The following is a 19,123-nucleotide window of genomic DNA, read 5'->3' as shown; positions in this document are numbered from 1 at the left end:
GTTTTTCCATTGGCTTTTGGATTATTGAAGAAAATAAGCTCTGTGACCAAAGGTTTATGATCCTTATGTTTATGTTTTGTTCTTCATGATGTGTTCATTACAAATTAACTTTTATTATAATTATTCTGAAGTCTAAATACATTCACCAAAAATAATAATAAATACAAACTCAAACTCTTTCAGTCTTCATTTAAAAAGCTAACTTGCTCCCAGGTTTTAGGACTTCTTCTTGCAGCTCTTCATTTGGACCAATGAAATGTCATGGTAGGAGGGGTTACTCAGCACCACAAAAATAGAACTCATAACATCTCCGAAATTTCTCTTGTTGTGAGAAAGCAATTAGAAACCTTTAATAGTTTATCACGTTATGCATGGTTAGGACACAGTTTTTGGAAACCATAATTTTACATTAGCACTGCTTTGTTTGTGCAAATCTTCAAAAAATAAATAAATTAAAAATAAATAAATGAAAGAGAAAGAAAAAGCTGCCAGTCGGTTCCCACCTGTCTTACTCCACAGATCCAGTGTCTTGGGAAGAATGGAGATGTGTTGCATGGAAAAGAGAAAGTTGAAATCAGAGCACTTTTCAGCAGCTACACAGCTGAGGCTCAAAGCAGAACGGGTGACCTGGGATATTGTGGTTCAGGCTTCAGTGTTCAGTCAGGGGGATATAAAAGGGCAGCACAGCGCTTTCTCTGATTGAACCAATTGCTCTGTGTAACTATCTCCCAGGTCTGTCATTCCCCCCGGGTCGAAAAACACTCCAGCTTAGCACTGAGAACATACAACAAGTGCCGCACGGCCAGAGAGGTGTGCGGAGGGAGGGTCGGTACACGGCGAGGGAGGTGTATTAAGACTGTGCTGATTGATTTATTGGCTGCATTGATTGTCGAAGTTGCTAAATAGCTCAGAGGCACAGCAGACAGATTGAATGGAGGGGGAATTGGAAAACCATGTGTATGCGAAAGCAATGTTGAATATGCAATGACACCCTGTCCATTTCTTATCAAACAAGCCAGATTTGTGTAAACCACAGACTGTGGAATAAGTTAACTGGGGAAAGTGACTTAAGTTCATTCTGGCCTGAATGTTTGTGATCAATTAAGAACAGAAAATAATAAACTCTAAATGTGAGGCTAGTGAGATTTGCTTTATCCCAGTTATGTATCCTGAGGGTTTACTTTAAATGTCATAGCACAAATATAATTAATGTTTTCTTAAAATTATCCAATGGGCTGTTTCATTTAATCACTGCTTGCTATTCAAGTAACGCTCTTTTCAGCTGAGACTCGGAGTCATGTGGTTAAATTTTCGGATAGCACAACACATACTTAATAAATAAGTATTGAGTGGTTTTATAGAGTAGTTTTAGGCATGAATAGGTCATGCAGTAGTGCTTTGCATAATATTAAATGTATGACAACACCATCTGAGATGAAGGCGATTGAGCAACATTGCTTTGGGTTATGAATGGCCAAGACTAACACATTGGCAGATTTCAACTGAGAAACATTTGGTGCTCTGAATCAAGTGAGCAATTTATACTCAGTATATAACAAAAGTGTATTTATGAAAATAAAATTGATTTTTTTTTTTTTTTTGGTAACAAAATAAAGCATTTAGCATCAAGATCAATGCAGTGATCCTTAGAAATACATTTGTCATAGTGGTTCTTTAACATGAACCTGAAATGAATCCATCAGGTGGGTTGCACATTCAAAAATGTCACTTCTTTTATGATTTTCACAGGCATCTCTTTTAATATCCCATTTGTTCATAATGACAGAGGACTTTGTTACAGCAGATGTTTGGTAACTCCCTGCTGCTCCCTCCACAAGCATTGCTGCTACACTCATTATCATGTTGCTGTATCACTATGCCAGCGACCGCTTTAAAAAAATGTGAAGGGTTAGACCCAGGAATGGAGCATTTGTGCAACACTTTGGATTTTTCTGAAATAAGCTGTGAGTGTGATAATGACAGTTTCACTGGCTGTGATCAACTCGCATAAGAGATGGAATCATTCTTGAGGTTGTGATTAACCATGTTGCACAGTGTCAGAAATTATATAAAAAAAACTAGATACTGCTAAATCACTTACATACCATAATCACATATCATTTCTGAGCCTCGACATTCCTTGAATCCACACTCACACAATACTGTATGTAACCTTGATACATTAATGTATATACCACGGTAATGAATGATTAACAATATTAATAGTTCAAGATACCTCAAAGAAAACCATGGTAGTAGCATGTAGATGTCTAAAAGTCTGTTTTATTACTATACTTAGTACACAACCATTCAAAAGTATGGGGTCAGTAAAATTAATGATTTTAATACTAATTCTTCTGTTCTACAATATGCATTAAATTGATTAAATGTGACAGTAAATGCTTTTATAATGTCACAAAAGATTAATAAAAATAAATGCAAATAAAATTATTGATCAAAGAATCCTGAAAAAAATGTGTCATGGTTTCCAATATAGAAATAATATTAAGCAGCTCAACTTTTAACATAGATAATACAAAGAAATGTTTATTGAGCATCAAATCAGCATATTAAAATGATTTCTGAAGTAATGATGCTGAAATTTTAGCTTTGTCATTAAAAAAAATATATTACCTTTTAAAATATACTCAAATATATTTTGAGAGTTATTTTAAACTATAATAATATTTCATGATATTACTGTTTTTGCAAATAAATGCAGTCACTGTGAATTTTATGTAAAAAAACAAAAAAAAAATGTCTGATCGACCCAAACTTTTGAACGGTAGTGTAAGTGAACATTTTATCAAATTGAAGAATTTAAAAAAGTACTGCATGTAGTGCATTTCTTCAAGCTAATTTATTAAAGAGGTAAGGTCCAAAAGCCTGTTGCCTGAAAATAAATGCTTTTTTATGTTAAATATATGTAGTACAACTATCATTCTGATAATGTATTGCATACTATAATATTAAATATATGATATAATAATAATAATAATAAAATGCATATAGAAGTGTAAGCTTTGGGACCCAACTATCTGAATTTTTATTAGCTACAAAACAAAACTGTATTCATAAAATCGGGCAGAAATTACTGAAGCTTTCTCATTTTAGAGGTTTACTGTATTGATAAGATCTGCATTTGATTATTGTTGTTTCTATTCTTCAGATTCCACAGTTGCACTGCAATCACTGCTTGTGTGCGAGAAATAGAGAGTGGGAGATCAAAAAATAAAACCCTCAGGGTGACGGTGGGTAAGGACACTTAACTCATGGCATGCATCATCATAGAAGACATGATTCATATAGCAACTTATTCTGAAGAAAACGAATAAAATCCTCTTTTGACAAATATAAATATATTTATATTCGGGATAATATGTACAAGAACATTTGCCATCATAAACACCATTGGTATTGGGGGTTGAAAGAGCAGATTAGCACTCTTGCTATGGGTACACACACTTTCGCAAAGACAGCAATGATCGTTTGGCGTGTTGAAGCACGGACCAAGGGAACGATGAGGGATGGAGGGAAGGCTGGTGGTGGAGAGAGCAGCAGCGGTTTAGTCCCGAGAGCCAGGCGAGTTGCCATGCTCCTCCAGTTCCCACTCAAAGTTTTGCCCTGTCATTTGGTAGAACATCATGTTAAAGGGCTTGTAGAATTTGTGCAGTCTACGAATGACATCGGGGTCTATTTTGGGGTGAGTTCTGCCCTTGGACTTGCCAAGGCAACGTGGGGTACTGCTGTCCTCTGGCTTCTTCAAGCAAGGGAATCCCTTGGTTTTATTGAAATAGAAATGTTTGTCAGTAACAATACGCTTGAGTCCCAGGAAATCCTGCACCTTTGCCATCTCGCCGGACGGATCAACGATAAGTCTCTCTCCGCTGACAAAGTGCATCTGCGAAAGCGGGAAATACTGCATCCAGCTCTCCAGGTGAAGAGCATAGATCCCTATTCGCAGGGCGCTCCACGACGCATCGATCAGGCCCAGAGTTCGGTTCTTAAATGCCAGCACTTCAAAAGTCGGTATCTCAGGCCTCTTGGAGAGTGTCTGAGTATAGTCCGAAATGGCTCTGGTCACTGGATTGCGGACGACTATGATTAGCTTAATGTCTCTCGCCATCGAGTGGATTCGCTTCGGGGCACTGTTTGTCACAAAGTAGCTGGGTGTCTTCTCCATTGTGATCTGTCCCTCCAGAGTAGACGGCATCAGCTCCCTGCACCAGAAGTGAGAGAAGCAAATTAGCATGAAGCAGTTAACACGATGCACATGTCTTCATTATTAAATGCAATAACCAAGGACATGGTACGTGCAAAATTGATTCAATGAGTAAGTGCTATACTATTTGAAATCACACATGAAAACAGCAGTTATTATCCCTGGACATAATGTTGCAAGTAGAAGCGTACAGCTAATTACAGCCACAAAGTAACATACAAGAGATAAAAGCCCAGAGATGAAACGTGTACGTGTACAAGCACTCGTTGCTTAATTGACTCCATCTGTGTTACTCCTGGCACTGTTTTGGAACTTTAATAATGAGTTCACTGCATATCATTAATACTGCTGAGCCTGGGGTATTGTTTTATCATACATTTACTCAGAATGTTTCACTCTGTCCCAACAAGTACAAAGACTTTTTCTTAACATTTTTTTGTGTGTGTGTGTGTTCATTGTGTGTGGCAGTTAGGTAACCTTGCGGTATAATTTTCCAGATACCACACCTAAACAGTAAATGTTCAAAAAAAAAAAAAAAAAAAAAAGAAAGAAAGAAAGAAAAATAATCTTGTGTAAATATCAGACATTTTCATTAACCCACTTTTTTTTATGTTTACATTTGCATTTATGCATTTAGCACACAACAACATACTTTTAACAATAGTAAACTGATAGCAAACTGAAATACTTCTTAAGCTTTTATTTTTGGTATCAGAATAACAGTCTGGACATTGAAGCATTCATTTTCATTCTTTTATTTATTTATTAAATTGCAAAACAGTGAAAACATTCTACTGTTGATTCTTATTTTATCTTAAAAATGCATATTAAAAATAAATACATTACAAAAGGACTCAAATGGAAATCTCTTCTAGGTTTTGTGAGATAAAACACTTTTAACTCAGAACAAATGATTTCTAAATCTACTAAAAAGTAATGTCATAACATTTAGATGAAATTTACTTACAGGCAAGGGTATATTTATTAATTTTTGTGCTGGCATTACGATAGTTATTCATACTGAAAATAATCCTAAAGCCTATGATATAAATTGACATTTTGACACATTTTTATGATATATGTACCAGGTTAGATGTTTATAAAACATTGGAAACGAATCTGCTAACAACAACAACATATGTTGCTGCAGTATTGTTAAAATGAATACATTTAAAATCCAGACATCTGTCAAATATCACATATTTTTACTGCTTTAAAATGGCACCATATGCCCTTTTCTGCTCTTCTTGTTCTGATGTAATGTTCAGATGCCTCACTGAAAGAACAGCATATTAATTATGCCATTTTTTTTTTGTAATAAGAGATGTATATTTGCTTTGAGTGATATGTCTGATGTGTGATATGAGTGATTAAAGTCAGCTGTTTGTCACCGTATGAAGCATTGTGTTTCTGAGAGATGAATCGGTGTGCTAGGAAAGAGTCATTCATAAATTAAGGAAATTAAATACATATTTATCTTTGTTTTGGGCTTATATTGCAATGTGATCCATGCCTCAAGAGTGAAAAACAAATGAATATTTAGCAAGCTCTCTCCTCTATGATCTATTCATACTGATCTATTCAGTATGATCCCTCATTAAATCTCACAACAAGAATTTGACCTAAATTTATGACTACATAATTAATTTGCCTTCAGTTATATGTAATTGAGACACTATGAAACTCATCAGTTCACACACACAAAAATAAAAAAAACACAGACATCACATTGAAATTCTACATAACATTCACTAAAATAAGCGTAACTTCATGCAGTAGCCTATAAATAAATAAATACAAATATAAAATTATAATATTGGCAGTGTTGCGGAAGTAAATTATGTAAAATACAGAACTTATAATATAATCAGATAATATAGTTTATAACTTAATTAGACAATTCATAATTTAAAAGAGATTTTCTCTCTTAAAATCAATGAGTCTTTTTGAATGAATGAATCTGGATTAGAGTGACAGCATTAAATCTCAACATATGCTAAAACTAAAATTTTGAATACATATTAGTTAAAAATATTTAATGATATAAATAAATCAAAGACTTGAACTTTGCACTAATAACAATGTCATCTACAAAGTTACATCACTATTTATTTAACTAAAAGCTACAGTAGTTTTATAATGTACATTTAGTAGTCCACAAAACAGAAAAACACCAGCTTTGGGCAGGGACGAAAGCCGCTTTAGGCAGAGCACGATCGTGCCGCCCCTCTGTCTGCCTCCTCCAGCACATTACTAGCAACGTCCACAACTTCGCTGTCATTAGCATGGTCACTGCTGATTTTGACTATGCTGTCCTCTTGACTTCCAGAGGCAATGAATTTCAAAATGGAGCCGCTTTGTTTCTCCAGTGCTTACTCTTTTAAAAGCTGTCGTCTTTTGTACTCATGAACAGATCATTTTATTAGTTTTGACATTTTTGAATATACATATGTTGCAAGTATGTTGCACGCATATACTAATTGATGCTACTCTAAATGGGGTGGGGGCAGGGAGCGGCTGGGCAGGAATTTTTATTTAAAATTTAAAGTTCATTTAAATTTATACAACTGGAGTGGGATAAATATGCTGTTGATATAAGTGCAATAATTGTAACTTAATGTAAAACAAATAAATAAATTAATATCTCTCTCTCTCTCTCTCTCTCTCTCTCTCTCTCTCTCTCTCTCTCTCTCTCGCCTTCTCTCTCTCTTGCCGCCCTGGCTGAGCTGCCACCCTAGGCTACCTATAGGCACGCGCCGGCCCTGGCTTTGGAAAAAAAGTGGTAAAAATGCAAGATATTTTGTGGCTGCATGGACTCAACCGCTCAAAGCCAAACTATTGTTAAGCTATTTTGACTGAATTGAAAGCGTTACAGGCGTTAAAGGTCATACTTTAGAGCACAAGGGTTAAAGAGCAGGTCTTTAGCTGAAGCCTGGCAAAATGATCTGCTCTATTTATTATGTAATTCTTGAAATGTTAGCTTTTTTGTTGTGTTTGACCTTTTCTTGCTTTTACCAGAACAGAAATAAATAAATTAATTCGTTAAACCTGCCAGAAACAAACAAACAAACAAAAAATATCTGAGTTTAAATACCTGGTTGCACACACTTACCCAGAACTACAGACACATTCAAAAAAAGTCAATCCAAAAATTTAAATTAGTATTCACCTTCAGGCCATCCGAAATGTAGAAAAGTTGAAATTTGGAGAAAATCTGTTCTGATGAAGAAACAAACTCACCATCTCGGATGGCTTGAGGGTGAGAACGTTTTCAACAAATTTTCATTTATGGGTGAACTATTCCTTTAAAAGCTTTCCATACCTTCACATTGAACAACAGAACTTTTGTGTGAAGTCAAGGTAAATGAAGTATATGTGTTTTTGAAAAGTAATTCATTCTTACTCTTTCTCTTGAACCTCTCTGTAAGGACTCTTATTTCCCATCAAATTGCCACCAACTGCTCCTCATTATTATTACTACATTTACCATATTCAACAACAAGCAATGGGTAAGAACGCAAGTTATCCATTCTTATTTTGCTAACACCATATTATCTGATTTTTCAACAAGTAGGGCATTGAAGAGGTCAGACCTCCAACCTCACGGCTGATGGGCTGGATTTACTGCTATGATATTACTCCAAAAAATCATATTACTCTGGGGCATTACTGACGAAAAGAGCAATAACCTTTGGTTCCACATTGTAAACATCATATGGGAGAAAATCAGCTGCTTTGTTACTTTCAGTACAATGTACAATCTGTAATTCATCATCACCAGAATCACCTGGCTATATCGTCATTAACAATATATTTGTTATTTTCTACAAAACAATCTGACAACCTCATTTATTTTAGACTTTCTGGATAGCCAATTGTCAGTGTGCTTGTAGATGAGGGGGGATTACATTTTTTGTTGAAGGATACTTATATCTGGAACTTATATCTTAAATGATATTTCAGAAAGGTGTTCTTTCATCCTGCATTCATGTTATAAAACCTATTGGATTAAAAAAAGGTTGCAAACACAGCTGAAGGTTCAAAGTGCACAGTAATGTGCAGAAGTAGCACACATTCTCACAATAGACTGGATACTGTATTCACTGTTTCATACACCCATACTGCAGCACCTCGTACAAACTTCATTTATTATATAGATGCCGTGGGATTGTGGAACTGAAATATAAGCATTGTCCATGAAATTGTATTATATGGAACTGTACCTCAGTTCACAGGTGAAATCTTGGGATTTTTTTGTTGTTGCTAAAAATGACTGTGTGTATTGTAAAATTAAAATCCATCATAAAATCTGCATATTCCTTGTTACATCAAAAATTGGTTATCTGTCCTGTGTTTTAATGCATTATGTTTCGTAAGTGTTTCTGTGTATTATGCATCTATATTAAAATGTTGTTTAAGTTATTCATGACATCATACCACGTTTTATAAGGTACATTACGAGGCATAATTGACCCTTTGCAAAGATTGGCCCCCCTTTGTTACAGTTGCTACATCTGACAAGCCATGGAAACTGACAACACGCCAACAGACAAAACAGCACAAGTTTATTTTGGTATGAAATGTTTTCATTTTGTAAGAAATTCAAACAATAAATATAGTTTTGTGGCTTTTTAATGTGATGTGACAGATCACTCGCACCTCAGGTCAGGCGGCATGTGAACTAGGGTGGCCATTTGTGCCATTTTCGCAGGACACGTCCTGACCAGGATTTCTATATTGCCTTAAATATCCAAGTTTTGGCTTTGTTTGCGCTGCACAGACCAATGGCTTCTTGGGCTTTTGAATCGCTCTCACATTACTTTGATGTCATACACCGATCAGTCTGCTCAATGCTGCTTTCCAGTCCGACACTAAAATGTACACGTATTTGCATCGCTTTGACCGTTCTCTGTAGATCCCACCTTCTCACGCACCACGATTGGTCGATTTACGTACAAATTCGGCAGGTTATTGGTCAAATGATCATTACCGTCATTAAGTATCTAAACAGGAAATCAAAGCCAAAACCTGGATATTTTAGGCAATATAGAAATCCTGGCCAGGACGTGTCCTGCGAAAATGGCACGAATGGCCAGCCTAATGTGAACCGATCAGCTCTTTGTCTTTACTAGTTACTGTGCAAAATAAACATGTTTAATCTTGTTTAAAGCTGCAGAAAGACGTCAATACACATTATTTTTCAAGTTCACCTAAGTCCATCTACTCTCCAGTCTGGTTTATTTGTCGGACAAAAATGGCAGATTCTGTGTTATGATTGGTCAGATCACCTGTCATTCAAACTCTCTGAAGGGTCAATAAAAGGAGTAGTTCACCCAGAAATGAAAATTTACTTAACCTCAGGCCATCCAAGGTGTATATGAGTAGTTTTCAGACTTGAGAGTAAGTAAATATATATATATATATCCCCTTTAATCACTGTAACGATATTCAAATCTCCATATTCATCGGGAAGAAGGAGGCGGGAACCGGCGCACAATCAAAACATTTTAATAATTGAAAAATAAACAAAACGGCGCACCAGCCCCTCACGGACGACTGGTGTGCATAAATAAAAAGCAAACATATAAAATAATGTCCCAGGCCTGGTCCTCTCTCGTCCTTCACGGTCGTCGCTCCAGTCTTATATCCTTCCATCTCCTACGTGGGACTCGATACCGGCGGTGGGGCGCAGGTGCAGCTCATCTTCAATCACTACACCTGGCCTCACTCCTCGTTCCCACGCCTCTCGGCCCCGCCCCACTCGCCACAATTACTTTTATATAAATTATAATAAAATTCCTTATAATAGCAATTCCTGGAGGGCCGGAGCCCTGCAAAGTTTGGGTCCAACCCTGTTCCACCACCAATACCATGTAGTTTTCAAATTAGCTTGAAGGACTTGATAAGTTGGATCAGGTGTGTTTAATTAGAGTTAAATCTAAACTCTGCAGGGTTCTGGCCCTCCAGGAATTGAGTATGACACCCCTGATATAAAGGATTCAAGTAAAGTGTTTCAAAAATTTTCATTCATAAATGCTAACATTTATAATTATTACTATAATATAGTTATATATAATTTATAGTTATTCTTATAAAACAGTTTATGAAGTGAAATTGTTGATTTTAGTGTTGTCCCTTTCAATACATACATACAGAATGTCTTCAGATGTGACAGCTGTCGCTCCTGCTCAAATATGGTGATAGCACAAGCCAATCAATCATTGCATGTTGGACACATTTTAAATGAGCATCTCTCTGGGCCGCATTCGAATTCTCCTTGTGGAACACATCAAATGGAGTACATATATCCTCCATGCCCCTCAGCACACGCATGCACGCTCTCGCTCACAAGTGCCTCTGTAATTTCATTTCTGTAACAGTATTGCACTTCTGATGGGTAATTTCCCAATGGATTATGCTTTGCTCAACATGCTATAGAGCTGTGGCCACTTCTAGAGCAGTAATGGGATATAAAACACGTCTGTAGATAGCACAGTGAATAGAAAGAGTATTCGTTTTCATTCCATTCCATCAATGTTCTACACTTCTTCACTGCTCTAATGAATAACTAAAGATTTTTTGCCCTCTCAAGGTCTTCAGGAGTTGCTGTTTAAAGTTCACCATGAAGCACACAAGATGATCAGGATGGGGGTTTGATTGCTCACAAAAAGAAAAAAAAAATATAAAAAGAAAACCTTGCTGAGAACGAGCAAAATGGGGGAAAAAAAACCCAGAATGAATCACCTTGTATTCACCTATGTAAACTGCATCTAAAGTAAAGGCGCAACGGGCAGCATATGCCTCAATGTTTAATAACAACACATACTTCTCTAGACGAGATGTTCTATCAAAAGGACAGATGACTGATGCTCAAGGTAACCTTCTTCATTTAACAAGAGCGCATAACTGGCCATTGTCCTCATCAGGCTCGATGCAACTCATTATATGTGTAATTGCAAAAATATGGAGATTACAGAGGCGCGATACCTTCATTTGTGATTGAGGTCGAACTCATTTTGATTGTGAGTGAATCAGTCATGGATGGTGTACATTTAAAATGTCAGAGGGAGGGAGAGGTGGAAAAGAAAACAGAATGCTGATAAACAAGCTAATTTTCCTAAGCGCCGCGGATGACTCGGCTGGCCTTGCGCTCAGCTGGAACGGAGAGAAAAACAGATACAAATGGCTAACAATTGCTTATGCCTGCATGAAGAGTGCAGCATGACACGGGTCATTCGGGTGGGCAGGTAAATACAGCGTGAGGGGCTGAAAAGGCTTCCTTTGCCATCTGCTGTTTACCTACTCACACAAATCGCATAATATATACCTGAGCTATTTGTCTATAGGCCTTGCCGTGCTTGCATAACGCTTGGATAAACATGCTTAGGACAACTAGAATTAAATAAGATAAATTCCTCCGGTACCTCTTTGGATCATTTGATGTGGACTGAATTTTTCAGTTCGGTAAACAAAACAAAATAAAAATAAAATCCACGGTGCATTAATTATCGTGAAATTCATGTTGTGTGTGAATTTTTTGCATTTACCAGGCAAATGGCACAGTGAAGTAGAAGGTATAGCATTTTAATGAACATCATTATTGGGGGAATGTTGCTTTCAGAGCGCAAAAACTATATTGCCTCTTTATGCTTTGAAGTTAAAAGCATTCTAATTGCCTCTTGCTGTGATCTACAAGACAGAGAAAGATAATGCATGATCCAGGGGCATTATTTTACACAGGTGTTTCTGAGGTTATTCTCCAAATGCATATTCTAAATCACTCTCCAGTCTCCAAGGCAGATATGAAAAACTTACATTGGACGCAGAGATGCATTAGACATTTTAAGGGCTATATTGTTCACAATTTTGACTGAAGTTTGTTTATTGTTATTCAAGTTTTCGAGTTGCTCAGTTCTGCACAAAAATTCTCATTTAACATTTGAATTGCGCAAATAAGACGTGTAATAAAAATAAATAAATAAATAAATAAAATCCAACAAAAGGTTTGTGATTAAACATCAAAATTAAAATATTTTTTACTAATTATGCTTATTTATCTTTTCAATATTTTTTAAGAAAATAATTACATCAAAAACAATTAAAATCACAATTTTGTCCACCAAAAATTACATTCAAAGCAGCATGAGTTCCCTCCCCACAGTGAGATAACCCTGTCCTTTTATAAATCTGAATACTTCCACTCACAATGTTTCCCACAACAGCTCTGCATGTACCTTGGTTGTTTATCAAGGGGATGTAAAGGCAGAAACACCTGCCTGTTTCAGGAGAACAGGATGAGGGAGGGGCTCATGGCAGAGATTCAAAAAGAAGTCAATAACAAGAGCAACACTTTCCCAAAAACAAGTCATTGAGTGCAACACTGAACCGCTCGAAGACATAAAACTTTGTTGTAATTATATGGGAGGCATTCAAGCAATATCTGGCAACAATAAACCAATCCAGCATATAGTGTAGCTGCAATATATATCTGTGAGTCTGTGAAGTGATGAAAAGAATTTTGGTCAAATGTGAAAAATGAAAAAGCTAAAAAAATTCCCCAGATTTACCACTGTAATGCAATCTGATAGTCCCACCTAAAGCTCTTTCTAAAAAAGGTGTTTTTTGTTTGTTTGTTTTTTACACTGAAGAGACTTTACCCTTTTGGTAGAATCAATGGTTTTTAGATTTATAGTCATTTATGTATATTAATCTGAGATAACATGTTATTATAACGTTATATTTTGTATATTAGTCACAGATAGTATTTTAATGCTAAACAATTACACACTTCATCTCTAAAGGGTTAGTTCACCCATAAATCCTGACATTATGTTACCAACATGTTGTTTCTTTCTGTCTTCTATGGAAAACAAAATCAAATATTTTGAAAACAAAAACAAACAAACAAACAAACAAACAAACAACAAAAAAAAAAAAAAACGTGGTTGCCAGTGTTGGTTTAGACCCAACTGACTTTTGACAAAACAGGTGAAATGTTCTTTAAAATATCTTATTTTGTGTTCAGCAGAGAAAAAGTAGTCAGGTTTGGAATGACGAAGGTGAATAATTTTCATATTTTTTATATCACTTTAACATCCCACTTTAACATGGTATCATGTACTTGACCTAAAATGTGGTTCTACAACATGTTCATTTACATTAATTTGCATAGACAATAAAATGTATGTTATTCATGTGTTGGCAGTATCAATGAAAAAAAAAAAAAAACTACCATATGAAAAAATGGTTTAGTTGGTTTTTGCCATTTTTACTTAAATTATCAATATAATGGTATACAGATTTCAGTATAGGGTTGATGCATCTAATACAATAGCAAAAATGTCACTATATGATATAAAGGATTCAGAAATATATGACTTTTCAATACTGTGGCTGTACAGCACAACTTAATTTTTAGATCCTACAAAATGAAGTAAAAAGTGAAAAACCAAATGCTTAACACACAATCTCACTACAAGCACTGAAGCACATTTAGATTTTTGGTATGATATGAAGAGGCCCAAAACACACAGGGAATTGTTTTTCTTTTCTCATGGGGTGAATAGAATGGCTTTCTGAAAACAAAGCCAAGAGACTTGACAGGACACCTACGACAGTTCCCCAGACAGTTGTGCCTCTGTTTCCTTTGCGCTCTCACCCGGCTGACTGATGTTGTGCTAAGAGAGCTGCAGAACAGTCAGTTTATCAGTTGCATGGAGAGAGGTGCGAGTAATTAAGACAACAACACATTCTCCCCACTGCAAGTAAAATCCCTTCCACTTCCCAGAGAACTGTTCACTTCAAAGAAACAGTTTAGGAGAAAACTGACAGCTGGTCTTGATCAAAAAAACCTTTTCTGTTCTCTCCTCCTGCGATCCCCAGAAGGCCATTCTACGTCCAACAGCGAGGCAGCACAGTGCATCGCTACCCATCCTGCCAGCCTGCTGCACTTAGATCTAAAGCTATGTTTATGAGCCTCTTGGACATGCTGAGCGTGATGAAATGAACCAGAGGAGAAGCTTTATGGATCTGTGGAATATCACCATAAAGCTGATAATTGCTCCATGAAACCAGCCTTTATATCACCTTGTAAATTAGCTTGTTTTCCCTCGCAACATCATTTTAACGAGAAATTGCAGAGGAAAGCACCACACCTCCGAGCATTAGGCTTTATTTATGAATTTAGTCTTGAAGGGAGAGCAGAAGCGAATTTTCTTTTCACATTTTATCACTCACACAGCCTAGATGGCACTAGAAACATGCCATTCAGCGGAATATGTATGCAGGTACTTTCAGAATTTGCATTTGTTTATGTTGCTTTCAATGGGGGTGAGAAAAGCGCTTTGGGCTACGCGCGTACAATTTCCTCACAATAGCCCTCAATATCCTGTGATTGGTGAGGCAATTATGAAAACAAGTAGAAGCCACATTTGGTTCCTTCTATATAGCGCCAGAGACTACACAAGCACACTGATCAGTCATTTAGTATTTTACCAAGATGCAATTGAAAATTATTGCCATCTGAAAAAAAAAAAGGAGAAAAAAGCACAGTGGAAGTCACACATGGGTACAATAGAGGCAAAGGCTAAAATTTCTATCCAGAAAATCTAGCTGATATGGTTCAGTTAAGCAGAACTGATTAATATGACAGATTGGACGTGATAGATTTTATTGCCAAAAAGAAACAGCGATGAGCACTCATCCAGGTACTGAGAGAGATTGCACTGCTGCCCATGAATGATAACACCACAGCTTTCCTACTCTGCATGAGTGACAGGAGTTACAGGCGTTCATTAGTAAGGGGATATCCGTGTAGACCCACACATTAAAAATCGGACTTTTCCATATGGCTCCAATCCATGATAACAGACTGACACCAGAGAAGAAATGTAGCATGAATCCACCGTGTCGTTTCTTCCATGTGTCATGATCCATTGTGTAGGAGACAATTAGAGCTGTCAACTGATTCGAGATTATAAGCAAATTATTTACATGATATGACAATTAACTCATCAAACTGATCACATGTTGTCTCATATATCAACACTGGCTAAGAAATTTTCCTAAATGTAGCTGTCTGTTTATTATTATTATTATTATTATTATTATTATTTTAAAGTGTATTTAATTATTCTACAGATGTTTGAGGTCAGTAATAATTTTTTTTTAAAATAAATTGTTAACAAAAAGGATGCATTAAACTAATCAAAAGTGACAAGATTACAACACTTGGGTGTTGGTTCAAGTCTGAGCTGCATCATGCCCTGCTCTTCCTTCCCCTTCTAGTTTTCAAATAATTCCTTCTCTCTATACTGTTATATTTAATAAAAGGCAAAAAGCCCATAAATAAAATAAGGAGGACGCAGTCTGCCTCTGTGAACAAAATAAGACCAAAGTATACTGTCATATGCCATTGTTTGTCTGATGTGCTGAAGTCCTCTGAAGCACAACAGCACTTTTAGAGTGCTGTTTGTCTGCAGGCACTCCACTGAGTCTGATATTTGCTTGAGTCAGCATCACAGGACCCCATTTGTCCAGTGCACTTACTTATAATAGCTTTGTGCAAAGCAGCATTTGGGAGCAGCTACGTACCACCAATGACACTCCACCGCTCTAACTTCACATACTACGGAACATTTCTCTCAACCGTGATGTATTTTCTCAATTTCCCTGCCCGGGCTCGCTAGACTGGGAATTACTAGCCTTTGAGAAAATCTAGGCGCAGTGGATTCATATTTTCACTAACAATGCACAATGGGTGAGCCATTTAGATATCACTGTAGAAGTCATTATTGAAATAAAATCAAAGTATTCTGTCTCTTCTGCTATTTGGTGAAAGTGATTTGCAGCATGAAAATGAACTCCTGACCACTTTTAAATTAAAATATTTCTCCCCTTCTCTCTCTCCCTCCTTCTATTTTTTGAGCCAGTTTTGCTAAACCCTTTAACTATACATTCAGGCAAGAGTCCACCATATGATGAAGGCAAATTTAAACCAAAACGTTCTGTGTTCTCAGTTCAATTTGTCACATCCATTTTAAATGTTTTAAATGAATTCCATGCAATATTTGATGGCTAAAATAAAATTTACACACATTACTTTTTTGCTGTTCCATGAATCATTTTAATGGTTAAATTTTGATAAAAAATATATACAAAAACCCTACCATTGTGGGCAGCTATCATTGTGGAAACTTACCCCTATAGCATGACAACATAAATGTCAACATGGTTTCAATGAACTGTATCTGTATCTGTGGCTCAGTGGAAGAGCATTGTGTTAGCAGTGCAAAAGGTTGTGGATAAAAATTAAATCTAACCCTGAATGCACTGTAAGTTGCTTTGGATACTACATGTTAATCTTACTGCCTGGAAAATATTCAAAGAGCCAAGAAAATATGTGCCTCTACAGAAAATGACTTTCAAAGATAAAACTGAGAAACATTCACTTCAATAAAAAGCATGAAAACCACCTTCTTTTTTCAACTTCCTTTATATAGAAACATTCAATATTCTATCTTGACTTGTTTTCAGACCCTCCACTCATGAGTGAAGGTATGATTTTTTTTTCTTTCTTTCTTTTTTTTTTTTATTCATAAAATTAAAGGTAAAATTACATATTAAATTTTCTCAGTGTACTCAGATTTGTGGAGCCCAATCCAAAAAGGGGTTATTTGCTAAATTTATTTGAAAAGAGCTTTTCTCTTTCAAAAACAAGAGTAGAGTGAAGTGTTAATATAAACCAGTCTAAAAGAGTGACACAAAAGAGAATGGAACTAAGACTTTACTAATCCATGCTCTGTGTGAGTTTTTCAGGCTCCTTAATGCGTTGTTGACCTTTGTTATGCTTTAAGGGCGAAAAATATTAAAGCATTGAACTAATGTGCATGCAGTGTTGTCATTCAACTTTTAAATGTCACTGTCTCTTTTTATCTTGTGTGTACTGCAACTTCAAGAGAACATCTTCACTGTAGTTTAACCTAGAAATCACAGATCTGTTTACTTTCTTTTATCTTTTTTTAATTATTATTTATTACTATATATATATATATATATATATATATATATATATATATATATATATATATATATATATATATATATATATATATATATATATATAGTGTATTTAAAGTACCATACAAATAATCTTTAAATATAGCTAAGCACACTTCTTTTTCACAAGGGCAGCTTTGCATAAGTGAGGAGTGAGTTTTGACCTTTTCTCTTTTTGACAGCAGAGCAGGTTTATACTAACTTTTCCTAATTAAAGAGCTCTTGTAAGCGTCTTAATAAAACCAAAATAAAGGGGTCACTAAAATCCAGGCTAGAATTGCATTAGCTTTTACAGAGACATGATCGTGTGGTGGTGTTTATTTGTGAACATCTGGCGTCATGGAAAGAGCCTGCTAAGAACACTATAATCACGTACTGAAGGACTAAGCTGCTCCATTAAAAGCTAAGCTGAACTATTACTGGAACGTTTGGTAATCCAAATTGTGCTTTTACTGCCACAAATAGCGCTGCGAGAAAATCAATTGCTTTAAAAAAAATGTACATTTTAAGGACTCCACAAGCAGGTTTTCTGTCAACTGATGATGAAAACTCTTCTCTTCAAGAGTTGCAGGTGCGATCGTGAGGGATTTCTGGGTTAATTAAAGCTGTAGCGGTTGTCTTGCAGACAAGGGACTCGCGTAAGTGTAAAACAAACATGATGGAAATTCAGGCAACACATTTGTCATGTGGTCTGCCGCAGCATATGGAGAGCAACACCTGTTTACTCTCTGTTGCCAAATGTCAATCATTCATCTCTACCTACACATGCAATATATGGAGCACTCTGGCTTATAGAGCTCTGGATGATGCAACATTTTTATGCGAAATTACTGTAAACATTAAACCTAAAAGAAAAAAGTTCTTGCCAAAAGTTCTTGTTGACATAAAACATGCCAATGTGTTCAACCAATGAAAAAATCAATGCAAAGCAATGAGAGCAGTTTGGTCTTTCAAAGAGCATCAGAACACAAAACCCAGATTACAATAGTAATAACTAATCAGTAATAACTGGACACCTTCATTCTCCAGTTTAATTGTCTTTCTATACCTTGCTCTGAGCTACTGTAGACTAATGCTGTTTTAGCCCTCTTTTTAGACTTGGTTTTCATGTATATTTGATGATGCCATGGATCAAAGCATGAGATGTACAATTCAATTTCACTGCGTCACTTGCAACCCTGTTTTGTGCAATGTTGCACTGCTGTTGCTCGATGGTTTCTAGCGGTGTACTCTCCTGTCAAATTCCTGCATAATATCTCCTAGCAGCATGCTGTGTCGGCTCAATAAACGAGAAAAAAAATCATTCTTTATCTTCAGAGGGAGCGACATAGAACATGCCGACTGTGAAATGACTGTCCCAAGTCATTGAGCACTTCGCTGGCTTGCGATTTGAGAGATGTGTCTAGATATGTGTAATCCTAGAATGGATCTCGGCACCGCATTCAGAAAGCCTTGGGCCAATGAATAGCTTGTTTAAGCACTTCCAATAAACCACTGTACATATCTGTAATCTCTCCATCAGAGGTGGTTTGATATTAGGGGAGGATTGCACATTGCGAAGGCAAGGATAATGTTTTACAGATACACAGATTAACTTGTGTAATCTATATGACCCAAAGGAAGATCTTAAATTCGATGTGTCTCATTTATGGATTATTTAAAACCTGAGCATTAAATCCTTGTCTAGGGTTTCTGTCATCAGGATAATCTCAAAGATTGTTCTTTTTGTCTTGGAGAAGCTAATCATAAACATTTACATTCATTGCACACTTTTACACAATATCTCAAAGCGTCCGATCATATTCCTTGTTTCAAACAACCAATCAATAAATTAATAAAAAAAAA

General features: G+C 36.1%; 1 protein-coding gene across 1 annotated transcript in view; it reads right to left on the bottom strand.

The window, feature by feature from the left end:
• Positions 1-2,975: 2,975 nt before the first annotated feature.
• The window catches only part of hs3st4 (heparan sulfate (glucosamine) 3-O-sulfotransferase 4), a 90,981-nt gene continuing 74,833 nt past the window's right edge, over positions 2,976-19,123 (bottom strand). The window contains exon 2 of the mRNA XM_026212438.1: positions 2,976-4,220. Within this exon, the coding sequence (XP_026068223.1) occupies positions 3,566-4,220 (655 nt within the window). The 3' untranslated portion in view covers positions 2,976-3,565. The remainder of the gene's footprint in view (positions 4,221-19,123) is intronic.

Source organism: Carassius auratus, chromosome 3 (genome assembly GCF_003368295.1).
Source record: "Carassius auratus strain Wakin chromosome 3, ASM336829v1, whole genome shotgun sequence".
Classification (NCBI taxonomy): Eukaryota; Metazoa; Chordata; class Actinopteri; order Cypriniformes; family Cyprinidae; genus Carassius; species Carassius auratus.
This window is presented reverse-complemented; position numbering and strand designations above follow the sequence as displayed.